The sequence below is a fragment of the Cibotium barometz genome, chromosome 5 (genome assembly GCF_041138505.1).
Source record: "Cibotium barometz isolate CiBa-2024 chromosome 5, ASM4113850v1, whole genome shotgun sequence".
Lineage (NCBI taxonomy): Eukaryota > Viridiplantae > Streptophyta > Polypodiopsida > Cyatheales > Cibotiaceae > Cibotium > Cibotium barometz.
Genome location: NC_141050.1, coordinates 16,918,615 through 16,941,059, shown reverse-complemented (window position 1 = coordinate 16,941,059; position 22,445 = coordinate 16,918,615). Strand labels below are relative to the sequence as shown.

Below are 22,445 nucleotides of genomic sequence, written 5' to 3'. Positions count from 1 at the left end.
TCAAAAGGCTACTAGAATGTCATAATCACTACAAGTTCATGCCTTTTGAGCCATAAAAAGATTCTCGAGGATGGAATCTACATCAAGTAGGGGGAATGTTATCAGAGTAGTAATAACTGTCAAGAAAAGGCAGTATAAAATATTAAAGAGAAGTAGAGATTAGTTTCATTCTTAGTACATGTTTCTGTCCTCCCTTTCTGTGACTCTCCTTGCAAGAGGTTAAAAAATAGCTTCCTTGATGACGATAAAGGTGAGAAAGATTGAAAAATAACCACTACTCAAGCTTGGATGGATGTTTATAAGCTAATACTAACATTTGCACAATATTCTTGTATTAAATATAGTAGTTGGTGTTTTGGTTGTTTTAAATATGATTCACAAGTTTCAATATTGACATTGGTCGTAGTATTATTTATTGATTGAGTTTTATTAAGATTAAAGCTTACAATAAATTATGCTTAAAATGACCCATGGTTTTTTGTTTACAATTCTTCAACATGGTATATGGTGATCTTAAACCTTTTGTTATTAACATGTTTTATTGTGGTTTTATTTAGTTCTTTCATGTTTTATACATCTGAATGTATTCCATGCTCTTTGTAATGATGATCTCTGTACAATCATAATTGAGCTATCTATAGGTAATGCAACAAGCCCATAGAGCTCCTAGTTACTTTTCTTCCCATTCATTGACTCGTTATAGGATGTAAAATTTTCGATCAAGACATGTAAAATCTTGTTGGTGCTCTCTTTGTGCCCATTTGCTTGGGGGTAGTAGGGCAAAGCTTCACAATGTATAATTTTAGTAGGAACCCTAACACTTCTTGATGAAGCATGTTCTGTCACTCCACCAGCTCGAGTAGACACCCGAAAGAAGTTGAACTTGATGAGGGACACTTTTACTAGCCAAATGATTATATAAGGATTGTCCTTTTTAAAAAACTTAGTATTTTCTTAACCTCAACAACCAATTTATATGGGGGTTTCGCATTACCTAGGGTTGTTTTCTTATGCACTTTATTGTAGGAAGTTTGCCAATATCACTAAAAAGCATGAAAGCTCTTTGTTTTTTACCTTGATCGAAAGTATTAACCTCTTGAAAATTTAGTGGAAGGATCAAGAAAGTTTTTTGCTACAGTGCCATGGGAAATGATAATTCTTAATTACTTCTCAAACTAGTGATGACAACACCAAACACCAAATCTATTTAGATCTTCACTAGAGCTGGCCAAGCTTTGGCTTAAGCACTGAAATAAAATGCTACAAATTCACTTGCCTTCTAAATGGCCCTCATCTCTATCCAAAGCCGCCTTTAAATCTTCCTTTAAAAGTTTACCAAGTCTCTCATGCCAAAAACAAGCACTTCTAAGCAAAAATCACAAGGATATATGCCTTTAAAAGAGGAAGTATCTTTCCCTACGGAGTGTAAGAACCATCACTACAAACAAAGGTGATGTGAGAAGGATATATGCCTTTAAGAGAGGAAGTATCTTTCCCTACGGAGTGTAAGAACCATCACTACAAAGGTGATGTGGATGCCCAAAGGCAATCGTAACTAATTATGCTATTGGATTTTGTTGCAATCAAAGTGTAGCTCAAATGGGGCTCCTATCTTGTACCTGCAAATACACACTAAAGTTTATATGCATTAAAATAGAAGAAACAAAGGGAGGGTTCAAAATGGGCCACCAGTCCTTATCATGGGATCCTCATCTCTTTTAGGCTGTTCCTTTCATATGCATGAAAGTTAACTTGATCACTAAACACAAGTTACACAAGAAAAACTGAAAAGTACTGCTGAAATCAGAGACACTCATTTCCAAATCCTGCACGTGTAACATCTTGCAAGAGCCCTAGTGCCCTAGTATGTGTAAATTGGTAGGCAAGCCTCACAAGTTACCTCACATGTAACAGAGGAGCCTCCACCCTCCTTGGTGCAAGGAATAAAAATAAAAGCATGCATACATGATACACTGCAAGGTGGTAAAACCTCAAGCAAAACCACTTTGACACTTATCGGCTTCTCCCCTCACAACTATACCCCTTCATGATAAAAGACTTCAACCCCCATTGGCCTATTCATCTCACGAATCATTTCCATCAACTAGTTATTTCCAAAGAAAATAATAGTCAAAAACTTCATTTATTTTTAAATGTGTTCCAACTCTTGTAAGTTTATCCTCCACTCAAATAAACTCGGCACTCCAGCAAATTAGTCTCTCATAACATGACTCGTCAGCTGAGTTGTATAAGTCTTGCCATTGACCTTGTGTAGCTTGATATCTTTTCTGTCCTATGATTGCTTGTAAAATGGTACACCAAATTCACAGCAATTTTGCTGTCTTTGGCTTGAACTATGTTAATAATACACTACTTATGCACATACCATGTCTGCACTGTGTTTCATTGACATCGAATCGGCATTGCAACACATTCATTTCACATTACTTAATTTGCAGAAACATTGATACTTGTAATCCCCTTATGCTTTAAACCATGTGAACTAAACAAGTTTGCAAAGCATGTAGTCTTCCTCTACGTAATCATGTTCAGTACCAAAAATCATTCATCTAAACCAGAATTCAATATAAAAATTAATCTATATTGGGCATTTCTTCAGTGAGTAAATGGAAAGAAAAGCTTCAGTATAGAGCTAATTTCACGAAAGGCTTCGGTATAGAGCTAATTTTACAATCATAAACCATAGAAACTTACTGCAAATAATACCTTTAATGCTAGCATTCATAATACCTTTCACAAGCGCATGCTTTCTATATAAATACATACTTTAACCTTTACCTTACGGACGGTCACCTTTGAACAGTGGGCACTTCTTAGATAGGACTCCATTATTGAATAAATCCAGTACGGTATTGTAAGTTCACATTTACCATTCCAAAAAGTATCTAATACAAAAGCAATATATCCCGAAAACGCTCATTGACATCACATTCAACGTGTTTTTTCAACGAGATGCATCTACATTATCTCTTGACATCTGTCACGTTTTCTTACTGTACAAAAGCATATGACATTGATTTACGATACTAAGTTCTGAGAGATTCTTAATCCCAGGAACAAGAGAAACGACAACTAGACCAGTCTGGAAGTTGGGACAAAAGCCAGGGCGCTAGGAGAAAACCTTTAAAAACCTCTTTAGTGGAAGCCTGGCCATCAAAAACCAAAAGGCACAACAGATCGAGGGCAGAAAGAGGGGTAGACAGGGGGGGCACGTCAGGCCCAAATCAGTCTGTGAATTTACAGAGACCACCCAAACCTGCTGGTCAGTAAGCAGTTCCCTCCCTAAACCCTGTGTTGTTGCTCAGGCACAGCATATGACATTGATTTACGATCTAAGTTATGAGAAATTCTTAATCCCAGGAACAAGAGAGACCACAACTTGACCAGTCTGGAAGTTGGGACAAAAGCCAGGCCGCTAGGAGAAAACCTTTAAAAACCTCTTTAGTGGAAGCCTGGCCATCAAAAACCAAAAAGCACAACAGATCGAGGGCAGAAAGAGGGGTAGACGGGGGGGGGGGGGGGGGGGGGGGGGGGGGGGGCACGTCAGGCCCAAATCAGTCTGTGAATTTACAGCGACCACCCAAACCTGATGGTCAGTAAGCAGTTCCCTCCCTAAACCCTGTGTTGTTGCTCAGGCACAGAATCCATCCAAACTTAAGATCCTTTCACCAGTCCTGAGCGGTGTCAAATTATCCACTGCCACAAATCCTAACTTGCAGGTGCAGAGGCAGCCCACCTGTAGAATAGCAACCCACTATCATTGATTTAGCAGGCAAAGTGCTTATGTCACAACCCCTTCCCCTCATTCTCACCACGAGGAGCCTCTGTTCAAGCTTTGACACAGCTAGATGTGAGCCTCATTAATCTCAGGGCGAAAAATATTCAGCAGGATGACTGAATGTTGACATAACTTGCCGATACACAAAGATGCCCAGCAAGTGCTGGGTGAAAAGGATTGAAGTCCGGTTCTGCCCTCATATGGATGACTGAATATTTTTGGGCATGCCCCTCATTCTTCAAAGAGAAGCCACTGTTAGCTTTATGAATGAAGTCTTCAGTTGTATAGTACCTTAGTCCTTGCACTCCCCCCTCAGACAACTGATGTAACAAAACAATGTGGCCTCGTATAAAGTTTGTTGCCTACCTGTTTCCTTACATAAATCTAGCTAACCATTCTCACTCCCCCTAATGAGACAATGTTATGTGGCATCGTTTCTTCAAAAAGTTCACTAATGTTAATTATAAACTTCCAAAGCAGTAAATACTCGAGTTATGTCATTTGCTACGGAGTATTTCAAAATAGGGTTTGTGGGTTAAACATACAGGCGGGCTAGAGGAAAAAGTGCACAAGTAAATATGCTGCACTTGGGGGATAAGGTGTGCGATGTCATATAGAGGATTTTTTGGTACAAGCATTTAATATCCAAGATGCTTTCTTGCATGGTAACCAAATAAGACCCTCTGTCATTAATTTAGAATTGTGTCAAGTGGTCTTAAAAGTACTTGCAATAAGCCAACAAGCATACAGCAAGTTCAAGACCCAGTTATAGCAGACATAAATCTCTTGCTGTAGCTAAGGAAAATCCCCCTAGTCTTTGCTTGCTAAGAACTACATTTACTTTTAAGCCGTGCAACAGTTGCATCAGTCAATCACAATGATAGTCCTCAGCTAAGATTTCCACTCTTAACTGTTAACAAGGGTAAATTGTGAACTACCCTGGGAAGATAAGTTAGGCTTCAAAACCTGGGTTCTTGCAAACAGCATCTTTGAAAGAAATTCTTCCCATGCAAGTGGTAGCACTCCCAGACAACAGGATATCTCATCAAAGCTCATAGATGATAATAAAAGTTTAGCATACTGACATACAGCCAGAGATGGGATGAAACTCTAAGCCCTGCAAACCCAAGTGGCTGATTGGGAACTCATTTAAGACACAAACCCCATCAAGAGCAAGTACTCAATTCCTTCAAAACAAGATAATTTCACAAGATGAGTTCCCACTGACAAAGCAATGGGAATGCTGAGGAATTAAGCCAAGCACATGTGCCTGGTGGGTCTTCTTTCTATGCACTACCTCAAGGTCTCCATTCAAATCGTGGTCATCCTAGTTGCTGGAGCAAAGGTCTCACTTCCCTGGCAGAGACCTTGGAGATACGCCAGCTGGCCCGCCATTTACTTGTCCGAGCTAACACCAGTTATGCTTTGCTATGTTATTTTGAATCATTGCAAGGTACTCCTTGCAAATGCTCCATAAAATTCTAGGGTCATCATCTTCCCAACCATTTGCAAACAAGCTAAAGTGGGTCTCAGGCTCAATTTGCTCTAGCTTCTCCCAATACCTACTTCAAAATTCAAAATACTGACAGTGTCATACCGCTCCTACATAAAGATCATGGCTTTGCGGTGGGGGTCCCACATCAAGGGCAAGCCTGCCATAGCTTCCGTGACATCAGAAATTCCTTCATGTTAAGCTGTGATTGGTCCATCTATGCGAGACTGTCCATTAGTACAAAAGAAGAAACGTCATCAAAATGCTGCAGCAACCTGATATTTCGTTTAATGCTGAATAACAAGAATGGGGGGAAGTATGTAGGGGCCAGTAATATAGATAACTAGCTCTAGCCTGACAGCCCGCCCTGTGAGAATCTCCAACTGGACACACGTGCCTGCTCAGGCCCACAAACAGCCCACATCCTACAACCCCGTTACAACCTGGGGAAAATTAAAATTATGTTTCTTTTTTATAATTAAATCACTACACTTAGGGAAAAAAAGATTTGTAGGAGTGCAGTTCCACAAACCATTTCCCTCTGCTTCGGTTCCTTTACTTTGTGGTTCTCCTTTCGTCACATGCCCACAGTGCCCATCTTTCAGTTCACATTTCTGCCAACTATTCTGGCGTTTCAAACTTTTATGTGCTCATTTGGCTAATCTTTATTCACAACAAAGCACCACGCAAATAGGGCTCATGAAAAAGCCAATCATAATGTCTTTGCCAACTAATAATTGTGTGCTACCTGTGCAGATCCGCCTAAGACTGGCTTTAGATACCCCAACGTTCCTTTTGTTTCAGATTTAACCTTGGTTTACAAGTACACCTAGTTTCAATCGTTACTTGACATCATTTGATTCTTAAAGATGACTCATATATGATTAATACATGGATTGAAATATAAATCAACAACAAGAGACACTTGGCTTCGTAAATAATATTCTGAAGCCTATAGGACCTTGGAGCAGCCTTTTGCTCCTGTGAAGCTGCAATTTTTTAAAAAAATATGATGAAGCCTATAGGACCTTGGAGCAGCCTTACTCCTGTGAAGAAAGATTTTGAGAATCCACAAGCACAAAAAAAAACCTTGCAGGTCTACTAAGAAGTCTATGTACAAAAAGAGCCCTTCCCCCATTTACTCTTGTACCAGAAAAAGGACAGCACATGGACACAACCAGAAGCATAAGCAACAGCTTCCCAGCCTCAAACTCAAGGTCTGCAAGACACAACACCCTAAAAATCAGCCAGCAACCAATGAGGTGGTGGTGGCTAAGGTAGTGAGATGTTTTGTCTTGGGACCAGGAGGTCCTGAGTTCAAACCCCCACTAGGTGCTCCCTTGGCGGCATCGCCTACAGGTGGAAAAAAAGAGCCTATAGGCGGTGAAATGTGCCTACCGGCGGGTGAAAAAATGGTAACTATCAGAGGATCTTGGGCCTAAGGCTAGTTGGAAGGGAACAACAACCAACCCCCCCCCCCCCAAAAAAAAAAAAAAAACAGCCACCGAGAGATTGCCTGTTTCTTAAATTGAGTACATTAGAAGCACAAAGGGTTATCACCATTCCATCGCCTTCCAACCTCAACAAGTCCACTGCACAATTGCTTAATCTCAAGCCCCCTTCGAGAATTTCCCACAATTGGGGCTTCTAATCACATGCTTGACTGAGTCCCCCTTGCCCAATGGCTGCCATGTGGCCAATGGCCTCAGGTTTGACCCATTCTTGGGCCATCACCTTTAAAGCACATAAATTAATGCCTAGTGCCTCTCCCTTGGAAATTTCCCCTCCGATTCACCACCTCGCCAACTGACATAGCCATGATCCTACACTCCGTGTTACATACTCGTCCTTAAATGACTCTAATGTAACACAACCAACCAAATTAAACAGTGGTGGGAAATGGAAGAATTTAAAGAAGACCCTTCGAAGGCAAAAAGGGAAAAGAAAGATATCCACATTGAAATCAAGCTCTTATATTCCTAAGTAGCACATGTTTTCAATCTTCATCTTGGAAGCACGAATGAGGATCAAAAGTTTTACCCGGCATCCTTGATCTAGCTCCAAGGGGAACTATGAGCATGGATCCCATCCCAATAAGAGAAATTCCTGCAGTTCCTGTTACTACCAACAATAATGAAGCTTTCAAGCATTTCCACAATCTAAAGCAGAAAGACATTAGAGCAAAACACCCAGACCCATCATCAAGAAGCATACACCACTACCCATATTGCATTTACATATTTTATTTAACAAGAGTCATCTACAAGCATACACCAGTACCCATAATGCATTAAAATTGAAACATGCAGTTCCACTTACTGAAAACCCGTCTGATGTGATCTTATATCCTACAAAATAAAAAGTACACAGTGAAGACTGGTTTCGGGAAATCAAACCATAAAGAAGTGCAAACATGCGCAAGAAACAAGCATGTCCAACAAGTCTACAGTAAAGACAATAACAGAAGTTTAGTTGTATATAGCTTCTGCAAGCCCTCAGATGTGGACTAATTTGTTTGTTGATAGTACCTGCTGCATTGTTGGATTGCAGCACAACTTGGTCCAGTCCGCACTTACCACCAAATCAGGATAAGGATGGCCTGCCACATTGTCCCCCTCATGAGCACAGCGTGCTATGTTGTTATGGGGGCTGCTACAGTAATGCGAACATGCATGCATACTCCACATCAGTACAAGTGCAATAGAATTATGCTATTTTATGCAGTTTAACAAACTCTTCTTTATGCAGCACGAGCAGTACATAAGCATAGCCAACATGTGGAGATACCACTTTGCTGTAATGATATTTATCAGATTGATACAATAGAAGGTCCAGGTTGCCCAATTGTTCAGAAATCATTAAAATTACACTCCATAATGTTTACTTCAAAGCTATTGCTCCAACACTACATGGGTCCAGAAACCGACCGTGAAGTTTACGGAGCAGCTCCTCAGACCAGCTTGTAGACAGCAACAACTCCTCTTCAACTCCAGTCTACTTTTCATCCAGTGCAGCTCACTGAACAAAAGGCAGCTCCACAAGCAAGTCTCCACTGAGGGAAACAGTAAGAAAAAGTTGGCACAGCTACTGACCAGTCAATCACTGATCATCACCAATAGTTGAGGTCACATGAATGTTTACTCTTGGATACCAATCACTACTGGATCATGATTTAAGCAATGAAAAAAGTGAAAACTACAAGATAAAACTCTGGTAGCTTTCTTCATGTGTAGGGATGATGCCGGTGCCGGTCTTTTTCGCGTATTAGTTTATAAGAGCTATGGTACTCCCTCTCTGCAAAAAAAAATTAAAAAAATCTACCGACTTAATAGATTGATAAATACAGCAACTCAACTGAATTTTAAATATAAATGCCAATGGTCAAGGTAAAGAAAGGCTAAATAACAGTTGGCTACAGGACCACACCTCGAGTTGACCCATGATGTCTGATCTTGTCTGAATAACCTGCATGCAGGAGCGAGAAAGATACGGAATTGTCAACAAGGAGCATCAGCTCTCTTTCTCTCTCTCTCTCTCTCTCCCCGAGATGGAAGCTACACATGGGCTCATCATCTATAATGGCATGGCCAGGTGGCCCCATAGTTGTCACAGTACAATACGGTACGGGAATTTTTGGTATGATATGAAATTTTGGGATATTGCACGAGAAAATGCGGTTTCTTTTACACTTACAAACTTACATTTGAGGGCCAAGGCCTAAGGAGAGACTAGAAAAAGGCATCACTATCGGAGCTCTCGCTGAAATCATCCTCAAGAGAAGAGAACGCATCCGTGGCCTCACCGAAGTCGCCATCACTAAGTTATACCTCTCTCACCGATTCCATCTTTTCAATCGCACGCACCATGCGCAAGTTAGCTCGACGATACACTAGCCGCTCTAACTGTTGTGTGCTCAAGCGATTGCATAACTTCGTGTGTACAAGTGAGTAGGAACGTAAGTAAGAACTCCAGTTCCTCTACATGCACCTGAAGAGCAATCCTGAGCTAGGATTCTAAAAGCCACCTTTTGGAGGCTTAAGAGCGCATACCCAAATGTCTCCCACCAGCAGAGGGGCTTCACAAGGAATTCACTCTTCCAACAAGTAATAGATACAAGCGCGGATCCCCTCCCTTTGGTCGTTGTAGCTAATGAGCTCCTCTCCCACAGTTATTCTCCGGCGATCCTTTGGGCAAGAAAGCATCTCAGTCTTGAAGTAACTCCACGTCGGTGAAGAGGGTGGGCGATTTGTAAGCAAATGCAATAATGCGCCAAGACCATAGATAGGTCTTTGCATCCACTTCCATACAATCGCCAACATACCATCGCACTCCTCGTCGTCGATGGAAGGAGAAGCCTGCAACTCCGCTAGAGCCTCTCTCATGAAGTGATCGAGAAGGCCCATGGTGGCCCCCTCCATGTCGGTCATCCGGAATGCCCTATAGAAGGGCGTGATCGCAATGACAATAGTGTAGACCGACTACCACTCCTTCTGTAGACAAAGCTGTTGCATGTCTTGGGCCTCAGTCGATTCTCGCTCATCCCCCTCATTGAGACCACTCTTTGGCGAAGGGGGATTACACATCGTAAGCGAAGCGTGTGGATGAAGGCTTCTTCAACTCTAGCTTGCTATGTTCACAAAACATGGCAAGCACCTTCACCTTTGTTGTGAAGAAGGTGACAATTGATGTAGCTTCGGCCATTACTTCCTTCATCCAGACTAACTTGCCCATTTCCTCCATGAGCAAGTCAATGCAATGGGAGGCACAAAGCATCCACACTATGGAAGGATAGTCCTCCTCGAGCAATTTCCCCATCCAACGGCAATTTGATGTGTTGTCGGTGATGACTTGCACCACATTCGCCAACCCGACCTACATGTCACATGAATGGATGCAATGAGTGTATGACATAGCCACATATGACATATGCTAAACTTTAAAGACTTAAGCGCAATTTGAAACTTACCTCCATGAGGGCTTGCTTAATATAGCGATATATGAATGCACTCGAGGTTTTCCTCCCCGCCTTTCTTGAATCCACGCCCCACACAAAGTATGTGCCAAGAGGGCAATAGACAAGAATGTTGATATGCCTCTCTTCTTCCGGTCACTCCATCCATCGCAGAGAATGCTACACCCATACTTGGATCCTTCGGCTTTCTCGACGTGGATAACATGCACATTGAAGGCTTCATCGTCATTGTAATTATTGTTACACCAAAGACGGGCGGCACCTCCCTCTCCGGCTGAGGCGCCTAGTACCGTCACCGCCCAGCTCTGTCGCGGTTCCGTTCAGCGCTCCCGTACGGCGTCACCCCTTTCGTTCCGGCCTTCGTCGCCGTCGCCCAACATCAACCCCCCATTCTGCTCCGGCTTTGCGTTCCGTTCCGCCTGCTGCTCTGTTCATCCATCCGAGGCTCCATTCCGGCCTACTAGTAGCCGCCCCCGCTGTTCCGTTGCGGATGCTCAAACTCCCATCCGTCCGTTCCGAGGCTCACGCCTGTCGTCTGTTCGGGTCCTGCTGTAGCTACGCGTGCAGCTAGCCCACAAGCGCTCGCCTCTGGCTGGTCCGACACCAACGACTCCAACACCCGCCTCTGGCTGGCCCGACACCAACGCCCAACGCCCGCCTCTGCTGGTCCGCCCCCGCCCAGAGCTCGCATTCGTCCTCTGCACACCTTGCCAGGCTGCCAGGTACAAGCACCCGCCTGCAGCTCCAAATGCTTCCCCTCGTTGACACCTGCCCAGCTGCAACGACTCCCTCCAACGCCCATCCTCACCTTGGTCTTCCCGACTGTGCATCAGTACTGCCCACGCGTGCAGGTACCTTTGTTTCAGCAAACAGAAAAATTAAACAAAGTAAACAAAATAAGCTTTGCAGGCAGTCCGCTCCAGATTCGAAAAATTTTGGGGGTTTGCCAGGAAGATTTGAAAGCTTGCAGGTGGTGCAAGATTCAAGCAAATTGGGGGATTTCTCAATTTGAGGCAAAATTGAAAATTGCAATTTGGGGGTTTTCAAAATTGAGGTCAAAATCAGCAAATTGAACCTCTTTCATTTGCAGAAATTTGGGACTTTTGTGAAAATTGGCCAATTAGATGCACATTGAAGCGATTGGAGTGCATAAAAAGTGGGGATTTTCTGATTGGAGCATGTAATTGGGCATTACAGTTGCGATTTGTCACGTATGTATACACATTGTGTGTAATTGGACAATTTGGTGCAGGTTTACACTTGCTTTGGTTTGCAGGCATACATTTGCACAGGACATTTGGTTGCCTGGCAGTGCACATTGGTGCTTGGTTTGCTTGCAGATATATTTTGTTGACATGGCACAGAATGCTACAGATGTATTTGGTGTGCTCACCCAGGAGGACAAGCTAGATGGATCTAACTACTCCCTCTGGAGTTTCATGATCCGTAATTTGCTGGTAGCCAAAGGGCTTTGGGCCATCGTGTGTGGTGATGACACACGCCCACTTACCATACAGCCAGCTACGCCTCAAAGGGGAGATGCTCAAAGAGCTCCTGATGTAAAACCTGCTCCCACACAAGAGCAGAAGAGATGGGACTCTAGAGATGCACAGGCCATGTCATTGATAGCTCTTTCAGTGAAAAGGACTATTATTCCACACATTCGTTCATGCAAGACATCGAAGCTTGCATGGGACACATTGGAAGCAATGTATCAGGTACGCAACGAGGCAAGAGTTGCCTACTTGAAGAGGCAATTGGATCTTCTTTCTATGCATGAGGGTGACTCTATGGGCAGATCATCTCACCAAAGTGAAAGATTTAAGGGAACAATTGCTCAACATTGATGAGGTTATCCCAAACAGACAGATGGTCACCAACACTCTTCATTCTTTACCGCCTTCCTACTTGGGTTTTCACACCTCTCTCAGCCTCTCAATGAGAGGAGGTGGTGATCCCGTCACTTTTGAAGAGCTCGTGGGTTTACTCTTGCAGGAAGAGCAAACAAGAGCAAACTAATCGAGCAACCGTGGTGGAGACAAGGCATTTACAGCCAAGGATAAGGGTAAAGCAAAGAGCTTTAAGCATGGGGGACAACAGTCTAGCAAGGCTGGTCATGGCATTCTGTCTGTCAGATGCAATGCAAGACATATCAGTGTCTGAAGCACTTGGTGTGTCACTAGTGCATGTGACCAAAAAAGTGTACTCTTCTTGGATTACATTAGCTGATTGTTGTGCTTTGTCATCAGAAGAGTCTGCTACTACATTGCCTGCTTCTTTCCTTTTCTCTTTTGCAATCCGCTTCCTACATTCACTGATGTAGTGTCCAGGCTTATGGCAGTAGTGATATTTGCCCTTCTTTATTTCAGCACTTGGTTTATGCTTCAAATGGACGCACTGTATCATGTGCAGATCATACCACATATCCAATAAAGGGAATTGGTAATGTCATACTTATTGCAGCCAATGGTGCCAATGTATGTATGAAAAATGTATTGTATGTTCCAGGGATAAAGAAAAATCTGCTCTCCGTCTCAGCCATGAACGACCAAGGTTTAAAGGTTGAATTTGAAGACGAGAAGTGTTTGGTAAAAGACCCATCAAAGGGTTATGAAATAGTCACTTCTGGAACACGATACAAAGGCTTGTATAAGCTAGACAGCTATGACAAGCGCACTTATGATGCAAATACAGTGGCTGCCCACACTCCTGCTATGCATGATGCAGAGCTATGGCATGCTCGTTTTGGGCATGTAAATTTTCAGAGTTTGATGCTTTTGCAGAATCTTCTGTGTCTTGCCTTGGTTAAAGACATGCTTGTGTATGGATATGCTAGTGGAGGATAGTTGCATGTAGCAAGTCACTCGGGATTGGGGAGTGAGGTTCTATACGACAAAAGTTGTGGAATTGTCACCATTTTGGGCATCTCTAGAATTCATGTGTGCGGATGGGCTTTGGTTCTCCAAAAGATGTACAAGCTTTGGGAATGGGGGATTATCCAGTATAGAGGACCAAATGTTCGTAGCGTGGTCCAGGCACTCGAGACAGTTTATTAGACAGAGAAGTAGGATTTAGAGCTCAAGTGTTAAGTGGAAAGTATGTATGGCGAATTCTTGAGGATTTGGGAGAGATCGAGTAATGAAACAGGTCTCTACATGGTGCTTACATGTATATCTCATGTGGTGGAACGCAAAGAGATCATCTCCTAGATTTTAGAGAAAGTTGCTATTTTTGGAATTTCCGTTCACGTAATTACCTCCGGAGTTGGCTAGAGATCGAGGATTGCCAAAGCGCTAGTGAGAAACTAGCTATCATTTGGGAGATTTTTAGAGTTCAAGATTGTGGAATTTTTGGCCTTTGGATTTGGGACATGGTGCAGATAAGAGGATAAAAGTGAGATAAGAGGATAAAAGTGAGACAAGTGTCCTCACACTTGTCAATTCAGCTCTACACATGGCATTGCAGCATTTTCTTGCTTATTTGAATATGAGAGAGTCATCTCTTGGGCGAGTTTGAGCATTTCACCATTTCTCTTTATTTCTAAGCCGTCTGCTGACACTCACGAAGATCAGCCAATAGTCTCCTCAACCATACACAATCTACTGTAGCTGTAAAGACTGCCCTGTACTCAGCCTCACAAGTAGATGTAGCAACAATGGGTTGCTTTTTACTCAACCAAGATATGCATGAACTGCCAAGAAAAAAACAATTCCCACTGGTGGATTGCCTGGTATCATAATCACCAGCCCAATCTGTGAATCACTGTATGCATAAAGCTGCAAGCTACCCCCCCGGGATGGAACAAACCAAGATCTAGGGTACCCTTAAGATAACGAAAAATATGTTTGACTGCTTGCCAATGTTTTGTGCCTGGGCTGTGCATGAATTTGCTCAACAAAGACACCCCAAAAGATATGTCTGGCCTCGTGTTACACAAGTAAATGAGGCATCCCACTGCTTGGCTGTAAATGCCGGCCTCAAAAGGCTCTCCAATATCATGCATAGTAAGCCGTACACTTGGTTCTACTGGAGTAGAAATGGGCTTACATTCATCCATGTGAAACCTTTTTAGCAAAATTTTTATGTACTTAGTTTGCTCCATAACAATGCCATCATCTGTATGCATAAACTGTATGCCGAGATAGTACTGTAAAGGCCCCAAATCTGACATATCAAATTCAGCTTTCAAATCAGCTTTGAAATCTGAAATTTGTGCTTTGCTAGTACCTGTAATGAGCATGTCATCTACATACAAGATGACACTGAGAATATCGGCATCGGTTTTCTTCACATACAATGTGCTTTCAGCTGGACTATTCTCATAACCTTGGCTGGTTAGATGAGCATGTATCTTATCATACCAAGCTCTTGGAGCTTGCTTTAACCCATACAATGCTTTGCGTAACCTGCATACTTTATGTTCCTCACCAGGAACTACAAAACCAATGGGCTGATTTACATATACTTCCTCCTGTAAATCCCCATTTAAGAATGCAGTTTTGATGTCCAATTGATGCACTTTCCATCCTTTATGTGCAGCCAATGCAATCACTGATCTTATTGTGGTCATTCTCGAAGTAGGAGCAAAAGTCTCTTCATAATCTATTCCCTTTTTCTGGGAGTAGCCTTTAGCCACAAGTCTTGCTTTGTACCTGTCAATAGTACCATCAGACTTTCTTTTGACTTTGTACACCCACTTTGTTCCAATTACATGCTTGCCTTTAGGCAATTCCACAAGATCCCATGTATTGTTCTTCATGATAGGAGAAATTTCAGCTTGCATAGCTTGCAACCAATGCTCATTCTCATGTGCTTCTTCATAAGAAGAAGGCTGTTCTGAATCAAAGAGACCACCCATTGCTAATGCAGACTCCCCAGGATGTATATTCAAAGCATGGCTGGAACTAGCCCTTGTTCTACCTGTGAGTGGAGCTGCAAGTTTGCTTTCTTGCAAAGTTTTCAGCAACCATCTTGGCACTGACTTGGCTGTGTCTATGGCTGTTTGCTCTTCCCTAACAAGATCTTCCACTTCTTCCATAGAAGGGGGCTGAATGGCTGGCTGTTCCACATGTTCTACATGAGGATTTTCTTGTGTAGGGGCTGGCTTATCTGAATCCCCCCTAATTGCAATAGGTAAAAGTCCATCAAACATGTCCTGTATGCTTGTATCATTGCTTTTATACAAGCTGTACATGGGCTGTTCTGAATTTTCAGCAAATACCACATCTCTATTGACAAAAATCCTTCGTATAGTTGGATTATAAAGACGATATCCTTTGCTCTCATTGCTGTAGCCCACAAAAATGCATTTAATTGCTTTGTCATCTAGCTTTGTTCGGAGTTGTTCTGGCACATGTGCATATGCCAAACACCCAAATGTACGCATATAATCCACTGTTGGCTTTCGGCTATACCAAGCCTCAAATGGTGTTATGGTTTTCAAAGCTTTTGTTGGACACCTGTACAACACATGAGCTGCACACATTATAGCTTCCATCCAAAATTTGTGAGGCAACTTTTGTGCTTTCACCATGCATCTTGCCATCTCCATGAGAGATCTATTTTTCCTTTCAGCTACACCATTCTGCTGCGGTGTATAAGGCACAGTACATTGGTGTTTGATGCCCTTTTGAAGCATATAATCCTTGAATGCATTTGACATGTATTCTCCACCTCTATCTGAGCGGAGCGTTTGGACTTTACATCCACGCATATTTTCAGCCATTGCTACAAAGTGTCGAAAGCATGTAAACACATTTGCTTTCGCTTTCAAGGAGTAAGCCCAAGCAAACCTGGAGTAGTCATCAATGAATGTGACGAAGTAAAGATGCCCCCCTATGGATGGTGTCCGCATTGGACCAACATCACTATGTATGAGCTGTAATTTACTTTCAGCTCTAACAGCTCCATCTTTGGGGAATGGTTTTCGTTGCATCTTTCCCAAAATACACCCCACATACATGTCTTGGTGGAGACTCAAGAGGCGGCATATTATCAACCATATGATGCTCTTGATGGTCAAGCGCGTAGATGTAGAGTAGGTTAAAAGAACTTGGAGAAGCTCTTACCATTGAATTTGCTGAAATTTGTAAAGAAACCATGCCAAAAAGTATATGTATGAACTGGTTATGCTGAAAATTGTCTTCTACCTCCTCATGAATAAGACAACTATTTGCCCAAGGGGAGAGAAAGAGAGGATAAGCCTTTCCATAGTGGGTAATGGTGGCCATTGGGCCACCACAACACAGGCCACACCTCTCCCATGAGTGGAGAGGGTGCCCATTTAGCTGTCCACGCTCTTTTAATTAAAAGAGGGCCTGATTTATAAGAGCTTGGCTAGCCACCAACCAATAAGTGCCCAAACTCACTTATACATGTCCACCCACGCTTTAATGAAGTGTGGATGCCCAAACTCACATATAAGTTGCCCAGCGGTACTTTAATGAACTATGGACCCACAAAACAGCAAAGTGAGTTATAATTCTAGCAACCATAAATATAGCTTAGAGTCACACCTACCACCTGTCTACAACCCACAAGCTAGGTCAAAATACACATTCATGAGCACGGTTCATGAGAACGCTTCCCTAGTACATAAACTAGACACAGATCGCATTTCACGCAAAAACAATTCCAAACATGCAAGTATGCCATGCATAAGAATGTGTTGGACTATCTCCCTTTCATGTAGCTTATAGGAAAGGGTCATTTTGGACATAGACATTACATCCCCATGCCAACCGAAATACCATAATCTAGATATGGGCCCGTACCAAAATCCCCAACCTCTCACATCCAATCTTATTGACCCTTGGTGTACACATCAGTCCCCTAGCATGAGGTGCCAATCCACATGACCCTTGACGTAGGTATAAGTCCCCTACCATGTGTGGTCAGATGCCTATGTATTTTGCCATGATGCTATGTATGGGTTAAGATTTTGTGCGCACACGTTTCTAGATTGTGACACATGCAAACTCTCTATGGCTATGGAGACTAACCCACGTAGCTCGTGCCTAACATGTCCCAAATTGGGGCTCACAATGGGGTCACGACATTCCTAAAAAGGTAAATCCTCAAATCCACAGTATCTAAGGGAAGATATTCCTATAGACTCTGTAGTTGGATTGCTAATGAGCTAGAGATTCCATAATGATTGTACTCTTCCAGTTGTTGACCGTTGAAGAGGCAGACCCACGTTGTTTCCTGCCAGTCAAATGCAAATGCTCAAGAGCTGGCCTAGACTTTCTTATGTGTTTGACTTTCAAAGAGGATCATCTTAGACACAGATACCTTGAAACCCTAATCAACCACAACTAATCTCTAATCAATAGTTAAAGATAATTAAGAGTTTATCAACTCTTCATCAAAACTTTTTCCTTCACTTAATGTTTTGTCCTATGCTTGGGCATGTAAAGTCCTTCCAAAAATCTACTCGAAACACAGCTAAAAACACGAATAGTACAAAATCAAATCATAAGGTTGCACGCTAGCTAACCTCCCAACCACAAACGGCATCCACCGATCTCCCTCGAGCCAAGGCTAGGGATCCTCCACAATCCCATAGGCCCATGTCTAACTCTCACGTCCCATACCACCAAAGCAAACCCAAAGGACTTCGATGCGTCGACCTACGTACTCGCCATGTGCATGGCATGAGCATGTCTGCTCTCCTGATCCAAGCCAGACCTTCGATGGTGCATCCACACAACTGTGCCTCATAATAACCCAAGCTCTCACTTATATAGTGAATAAAAAGCTAACCCGCTATAATAGCCATTAAGCATGTTTTATCAATCCGGGAACGCTAGCCAGGTATACGTATGTTAATCCCTAATCTTGGGGCCTCCTAACCCCTCATGGGGGCATGTTTTATTCTTGTCGAAGTGCTATGGCAACAGGTTCACATGTTTTATGCATAGGCTGTACTGCACTTTTGTAGCTATGGGTCACGATCATAGGAGTTGCCTATGGGAACGCATACATGCATGGGGTGCCAACAAGGTGGTTGTGGATGCATGAAAGGGCTGCTTATCGCTTCCATATAGGGTGCCACGTCGACAGCCCAACTGGCTAACCGGCCTTGTGTAGATGTGCGCACATATGGCAACAGCAGGAGGAGGTAGACGTGGGTCTCAATAGGGCAGGCAATAGAAAAAAAGCAACCACATGGGACTGATGCAAATTTGGGGGGCGCATTTTTTTTTAGGAAAGGGCATGTTAACAAGGTCATGTTTTTTTTTTTTGAAAAAGCATAGGATGAAGACATTTTTATCCTTGTACACATGGGAAAAGCTTTTAGATGTTCTTTTGGAAAAAGCGTGGGTTGAAGACATTTTTATCCTTGTGCACATGGGAAAGGCTTTAAGATGTTTTTTGTGGAAAGCACTTGGATTTGTGTTTTTCACTTAAAAGCGGGACTAAAGCAAACTTACCTAACTCGATGCGTGATGTCACCATTTGGTCCCTTTCAGTCTTGAACAGTATTTCATACTCTAAATGGAGCTAAGTTGTGAATGGGGATTTTCCACAAAAGCAGGGACGTCACAAGATGGAAGACGCCTGTGTAAAGCCAAGACTTGTTGCAAAACCTGTGTGAAGGTTTATCTGGCATGTCTCTATCTGAAGGCGGATTACATGACATGAGTTTACAAGATTTTACTCACTTAAATGGTTTATAAGGGTACTTGTTCACAGTGCACACTTATTTATAAGTGGGTGGACATGTGGGGGGTTTGGACAAGGAGCATACAGATGAGGCGGACCTGATTTTTTAAGCCATGAGTGAACACTTCAAGTGAGCGCGCCCACCTTTGCATGGATCTTGCAAACTTTTATATATATGTATGTATATATATATATATATATATATATATATATATAGATGTATGATGGATCCCAAGTGACAAAAGATGCACAACAATCATATTGATAATGCAGGTGCTCAAAATGAAAATAGTAAGCACGTGAACAGGTGAAGGTGACGGGCGGGGTAAGGTTCTAGAAAGATGCAAGGGAGAACCGCACAAAGTGTTGAGTGCAGACTACCAAGAGCAGGCGTTGGGTAGCAGAATGACGAGTACGACAGAGCAGGGTGCTGGGGTGTCTGGACCATGAGGTACTGGGGGGTTTATATAGGTGTAGGTACAGGTATGGGTGCATAGCAAAGCGTGGGTGCAAAGAACGGTGTGTGATGAAAGTACACCAACCTCTGGCTTGCATGGCCCTGGGGAAAGGAATGGTACCTCTTATATATATATATATATATGTATGGTGGCTGTTTTTAACTCCCAAAAGTGGAGTTTTATGGTATTTATGGAGAGGCTACCACTTCTTGCAATCGAAAATTAAGCATATGCTTGATATAGAGGAGGTTACTTTTTAGTGGTGGCAAGGGCTGGTCAGCAGCAGCTTGGGCAAAAAAGGGCACACACTGGCCATAGAGCAGCCTCTTAACCTCTCCGATTCACTGGCCGTACAGGCGTACAGCAGCGTCTTCACCTCTCTGATTTGCTGACCATACAGCAGCAGGTTCTTCCCTCTCATCTGGCCATGCACCAGGTACAGCTGCTGCCGTACAGTGCTGGTCATACAGCAACTTCTCCCGAGGCTGGTTGTACAGCAGGTTACTCTCTCTCATCACTCCCTTCTGGCCACTCTTTCTGGGGTTGCTTTTGGAAGAAATCTGGGACAGTTTTGAGAGCCTTTCTGGGGCTGTTTATGGGAGAAATCTGGGACAGTTTTGAGAGCTCTTCTGGGGCTGATTTGAGGCTCCGTTTAAGGGACTGTTTTGGCACGGACATCAGGGTTGTATTTGGCACCGTACCAGGCTGTTGTTTTCGATGCTGATTCATACTGGATTATGAAGCTGATTGGTACTCATATCTTTGAGTAAGTGTTTGCTGAGCTTTGTGGAAAATCCGGTGTACGGTTGCACCCGCACCTTGGTCTGTTGTAACAGGTTATCCCTGGAATACGGAAGTTACTAAAGGGGGCCAGCCATTCCGGCTCAGTGCTGTGCTCTTTTTGGTGTTGTTTATGGTTCTTCCGCTGCGTCCTAAAGATTGTTTCAGTAGTGTGTTGTCTGTCTGCTGCCTGAGTATTCCGGGTTTTGTTTTCATAGGACTGGATTGGTTTCACATGACGAAACTTTGGAGACGGTCTGCAATTCTTGTCCACGGAGTGTAGGTAGGTGGTGCTTTTCTTTTCGTCTTTTCTCCATGAAGGTGTCGGTTTCTCTCCCTTTAAATGCGATACGCGAGAATCAGTCAATAGGTTATCTTGTGATAGTAGCCTTTATTCTCTAGTTTTTCTCTCTTACCTATGGTGGAACGGCTCCATTTTCATGAGATTTCTACGACCATGAGGAAGATGATCCTCGCAAGTCACGGGCTCATATGGAGGTTCAATGGGACATGGTAGATACTAGAGGGGGTCTTGGAGAAAACTTGCTTTGAGGGACAGATAGTGAAATTGTGGGCTCAGTTCCATGCTGATATTCAGCTTTTGGGGAGACTGGTGATAATCCTTCATAGGGCAGTGATTGGTTCAACCACTACTACACGAACGGTTTCAATGTGTTTGAGGCATAGTAACATGGGACGGGGAACGGGGACGGGGACGGGGGACGGGGACGGGGACGGGGACGGGGGCGGGGGCGGGGACGGCATATGGAATATGCAATTTATTGACTACAAAGTACACTAAATAAAATAACATTTATATTTTTACACTTTGAACATTCAAGGCATCACTTTAAATGTGCAATACGTGGCGCAAACACCAAACAGGCGCTAATAAGACTTAAGTACACCGACAAAGTTCAAACCAATATATAAGCATGGAATGATGATCACTATCAAATAACAAAAGACTAGTGTCTACAATGCGCATAAAGTGCTGAGTCAGGACTCAAAAGTAAAAACAATGAAACATAGCTAAATGATAAATCAGAGCCTGCAATGCTCAATCGGAGGCTGCAGCGTGAGAAGTACTGGCGTCATGATCATGGCTGCCTACATGACCAGTCTGAAAGGTAGTGGCATCATCCTCTGGGCTCTGTTGTGTCTCCACCTGCTCATTTTCCTCCTCCTACTCCATCTCCCACTGAGTAAAGGGATCTGCCTTTGCAGTCACACCCTTGCAAAGCATTCACAAGTTTGCGCTTACAAAGACAAGATCATTGGCCTTTTCTACACCAAGGCGGTTCCTCTTCTTTGATGCAATATGGCTGTAAGAACTCCAAAGCTGCTCCAAACAAGAGGAGCTTACAGCTGGCTAAGAATGCGAACAGCCAAGTGTTGCAGCTCAGGCCCATCTGAACCATAGTCTTCCCACCACAAAGCAGCCCCAACCTTCAACCTATCCTCTTGTGCATCCGCACAACCAAAAGCACCACGAAAGGACCTGTATGCAGCAAGCTGGTCTCTGATTTTGCGCCTAATGCCTCCATCTGGCACTAGACGATCCAAGATACGCCTCCAACCATCACTGACCTCTCTGTCACCCTCCTGTCCATTACCCTGAAACTCAGGGTCCACCATATATGCAGTTGGATGCATAGGAGAGGCATAGGAGTTCCACCTCGTCACACATAAGGAACGAATCTCCTCGTATCTGTCCTCATCGGGCTCTAACTCTTGCAACTTCTCTATCAGTCTATCCATTGCCTCATACACCTTCCCGATGCATGGCTGCATAGCATCTACAAGCCTCAACAAGTGGACAATAGGCCTTACCATAGCATCAATGCGTTTCACATCCTCCCAAAAGGAAGTGTTCTCTGCATGCTCCCTGCATAATATGCCTATGGCTGTTGAAGCCAATGCAAAAGTGGTGAACTCGTCACTGATGAAGAGCTGCCTCAATGCACCACTGCACTCCCTCAAGCGGGCCAGCATCAAGAAGTTGAAGGCAAATTGGGTGTCTGAGTATTTGAGAAGTGAGAGCCTTGATTTCTTGGAGAACTCGTGGCAGAGGAACTGGTGGTTCAAGACAAATGTGACCATTTGATTGATCATTGGCCTCCTGAATGATTGGCTCAATCCATGACTTCTTTCCAATATCCTTTAAAAGATTGTTCAAACAATGTGCCATACAATATGACACAGTCATGTGTGGATACATGCCCTCAATAATAGCTCCAGCTGCCCTATTTGCAGCCTCGCCATCTACAACAAAAC

At 43.3% G+C, this 22,445-nt stretch overlaps 1 protein-coding gene and 1 pseudogene across 16 annotated transcripts in view; both read right to left on the bottom strand.

Moving 5' to 3' along the window:
* Window positions 1-1,143: 1,143 nt before the first annotated feature.
* Window positions 1,144-22,445, bottom strand: part of LOC147638130 (cyclin-L1-1-like) — a 50,316-nt gene continuing 29,014 nt past the window's right edge. For 2 of the 16 annotated variants that reach the window (XR_015265808.1, XR_015265813.1), the window contains 4 exons: window positions 8,718-8,756; window positions 8,219-8,585; window positions 7,820-7,890; window positions 2,082-7,639 (listed from right to left, as the gene is read on the bottom strand). Coding sequence is in view for 9 of the 16 variants with exons in the window: in XM_086798043.1 (XP_086654169.1) it covers window positions 7,346-7,412; window positions 7,611-7,639; window positions 7,820-7,890 (167 nt within the window). In the remaining 7 variants the exon portion in view is untranslated. Of the gene's footprint in view, window positions 1,620-2,081; window positions 7,640-7,813; window positions 7,944-8,061; window positions 8,586-8,717; window positions 8,757-22,445 lie in introns of those variants that run through there. The other 14 variants (XM_086798050.1, XM_086798042.1, XM_086798046.1 and 11 more) reach the window with 12 other exon arrangements.
* LOC147638131 (uncharacterized) lies at window positions 21,004-22,268 on the bottom strand (annotated as a pseudogene).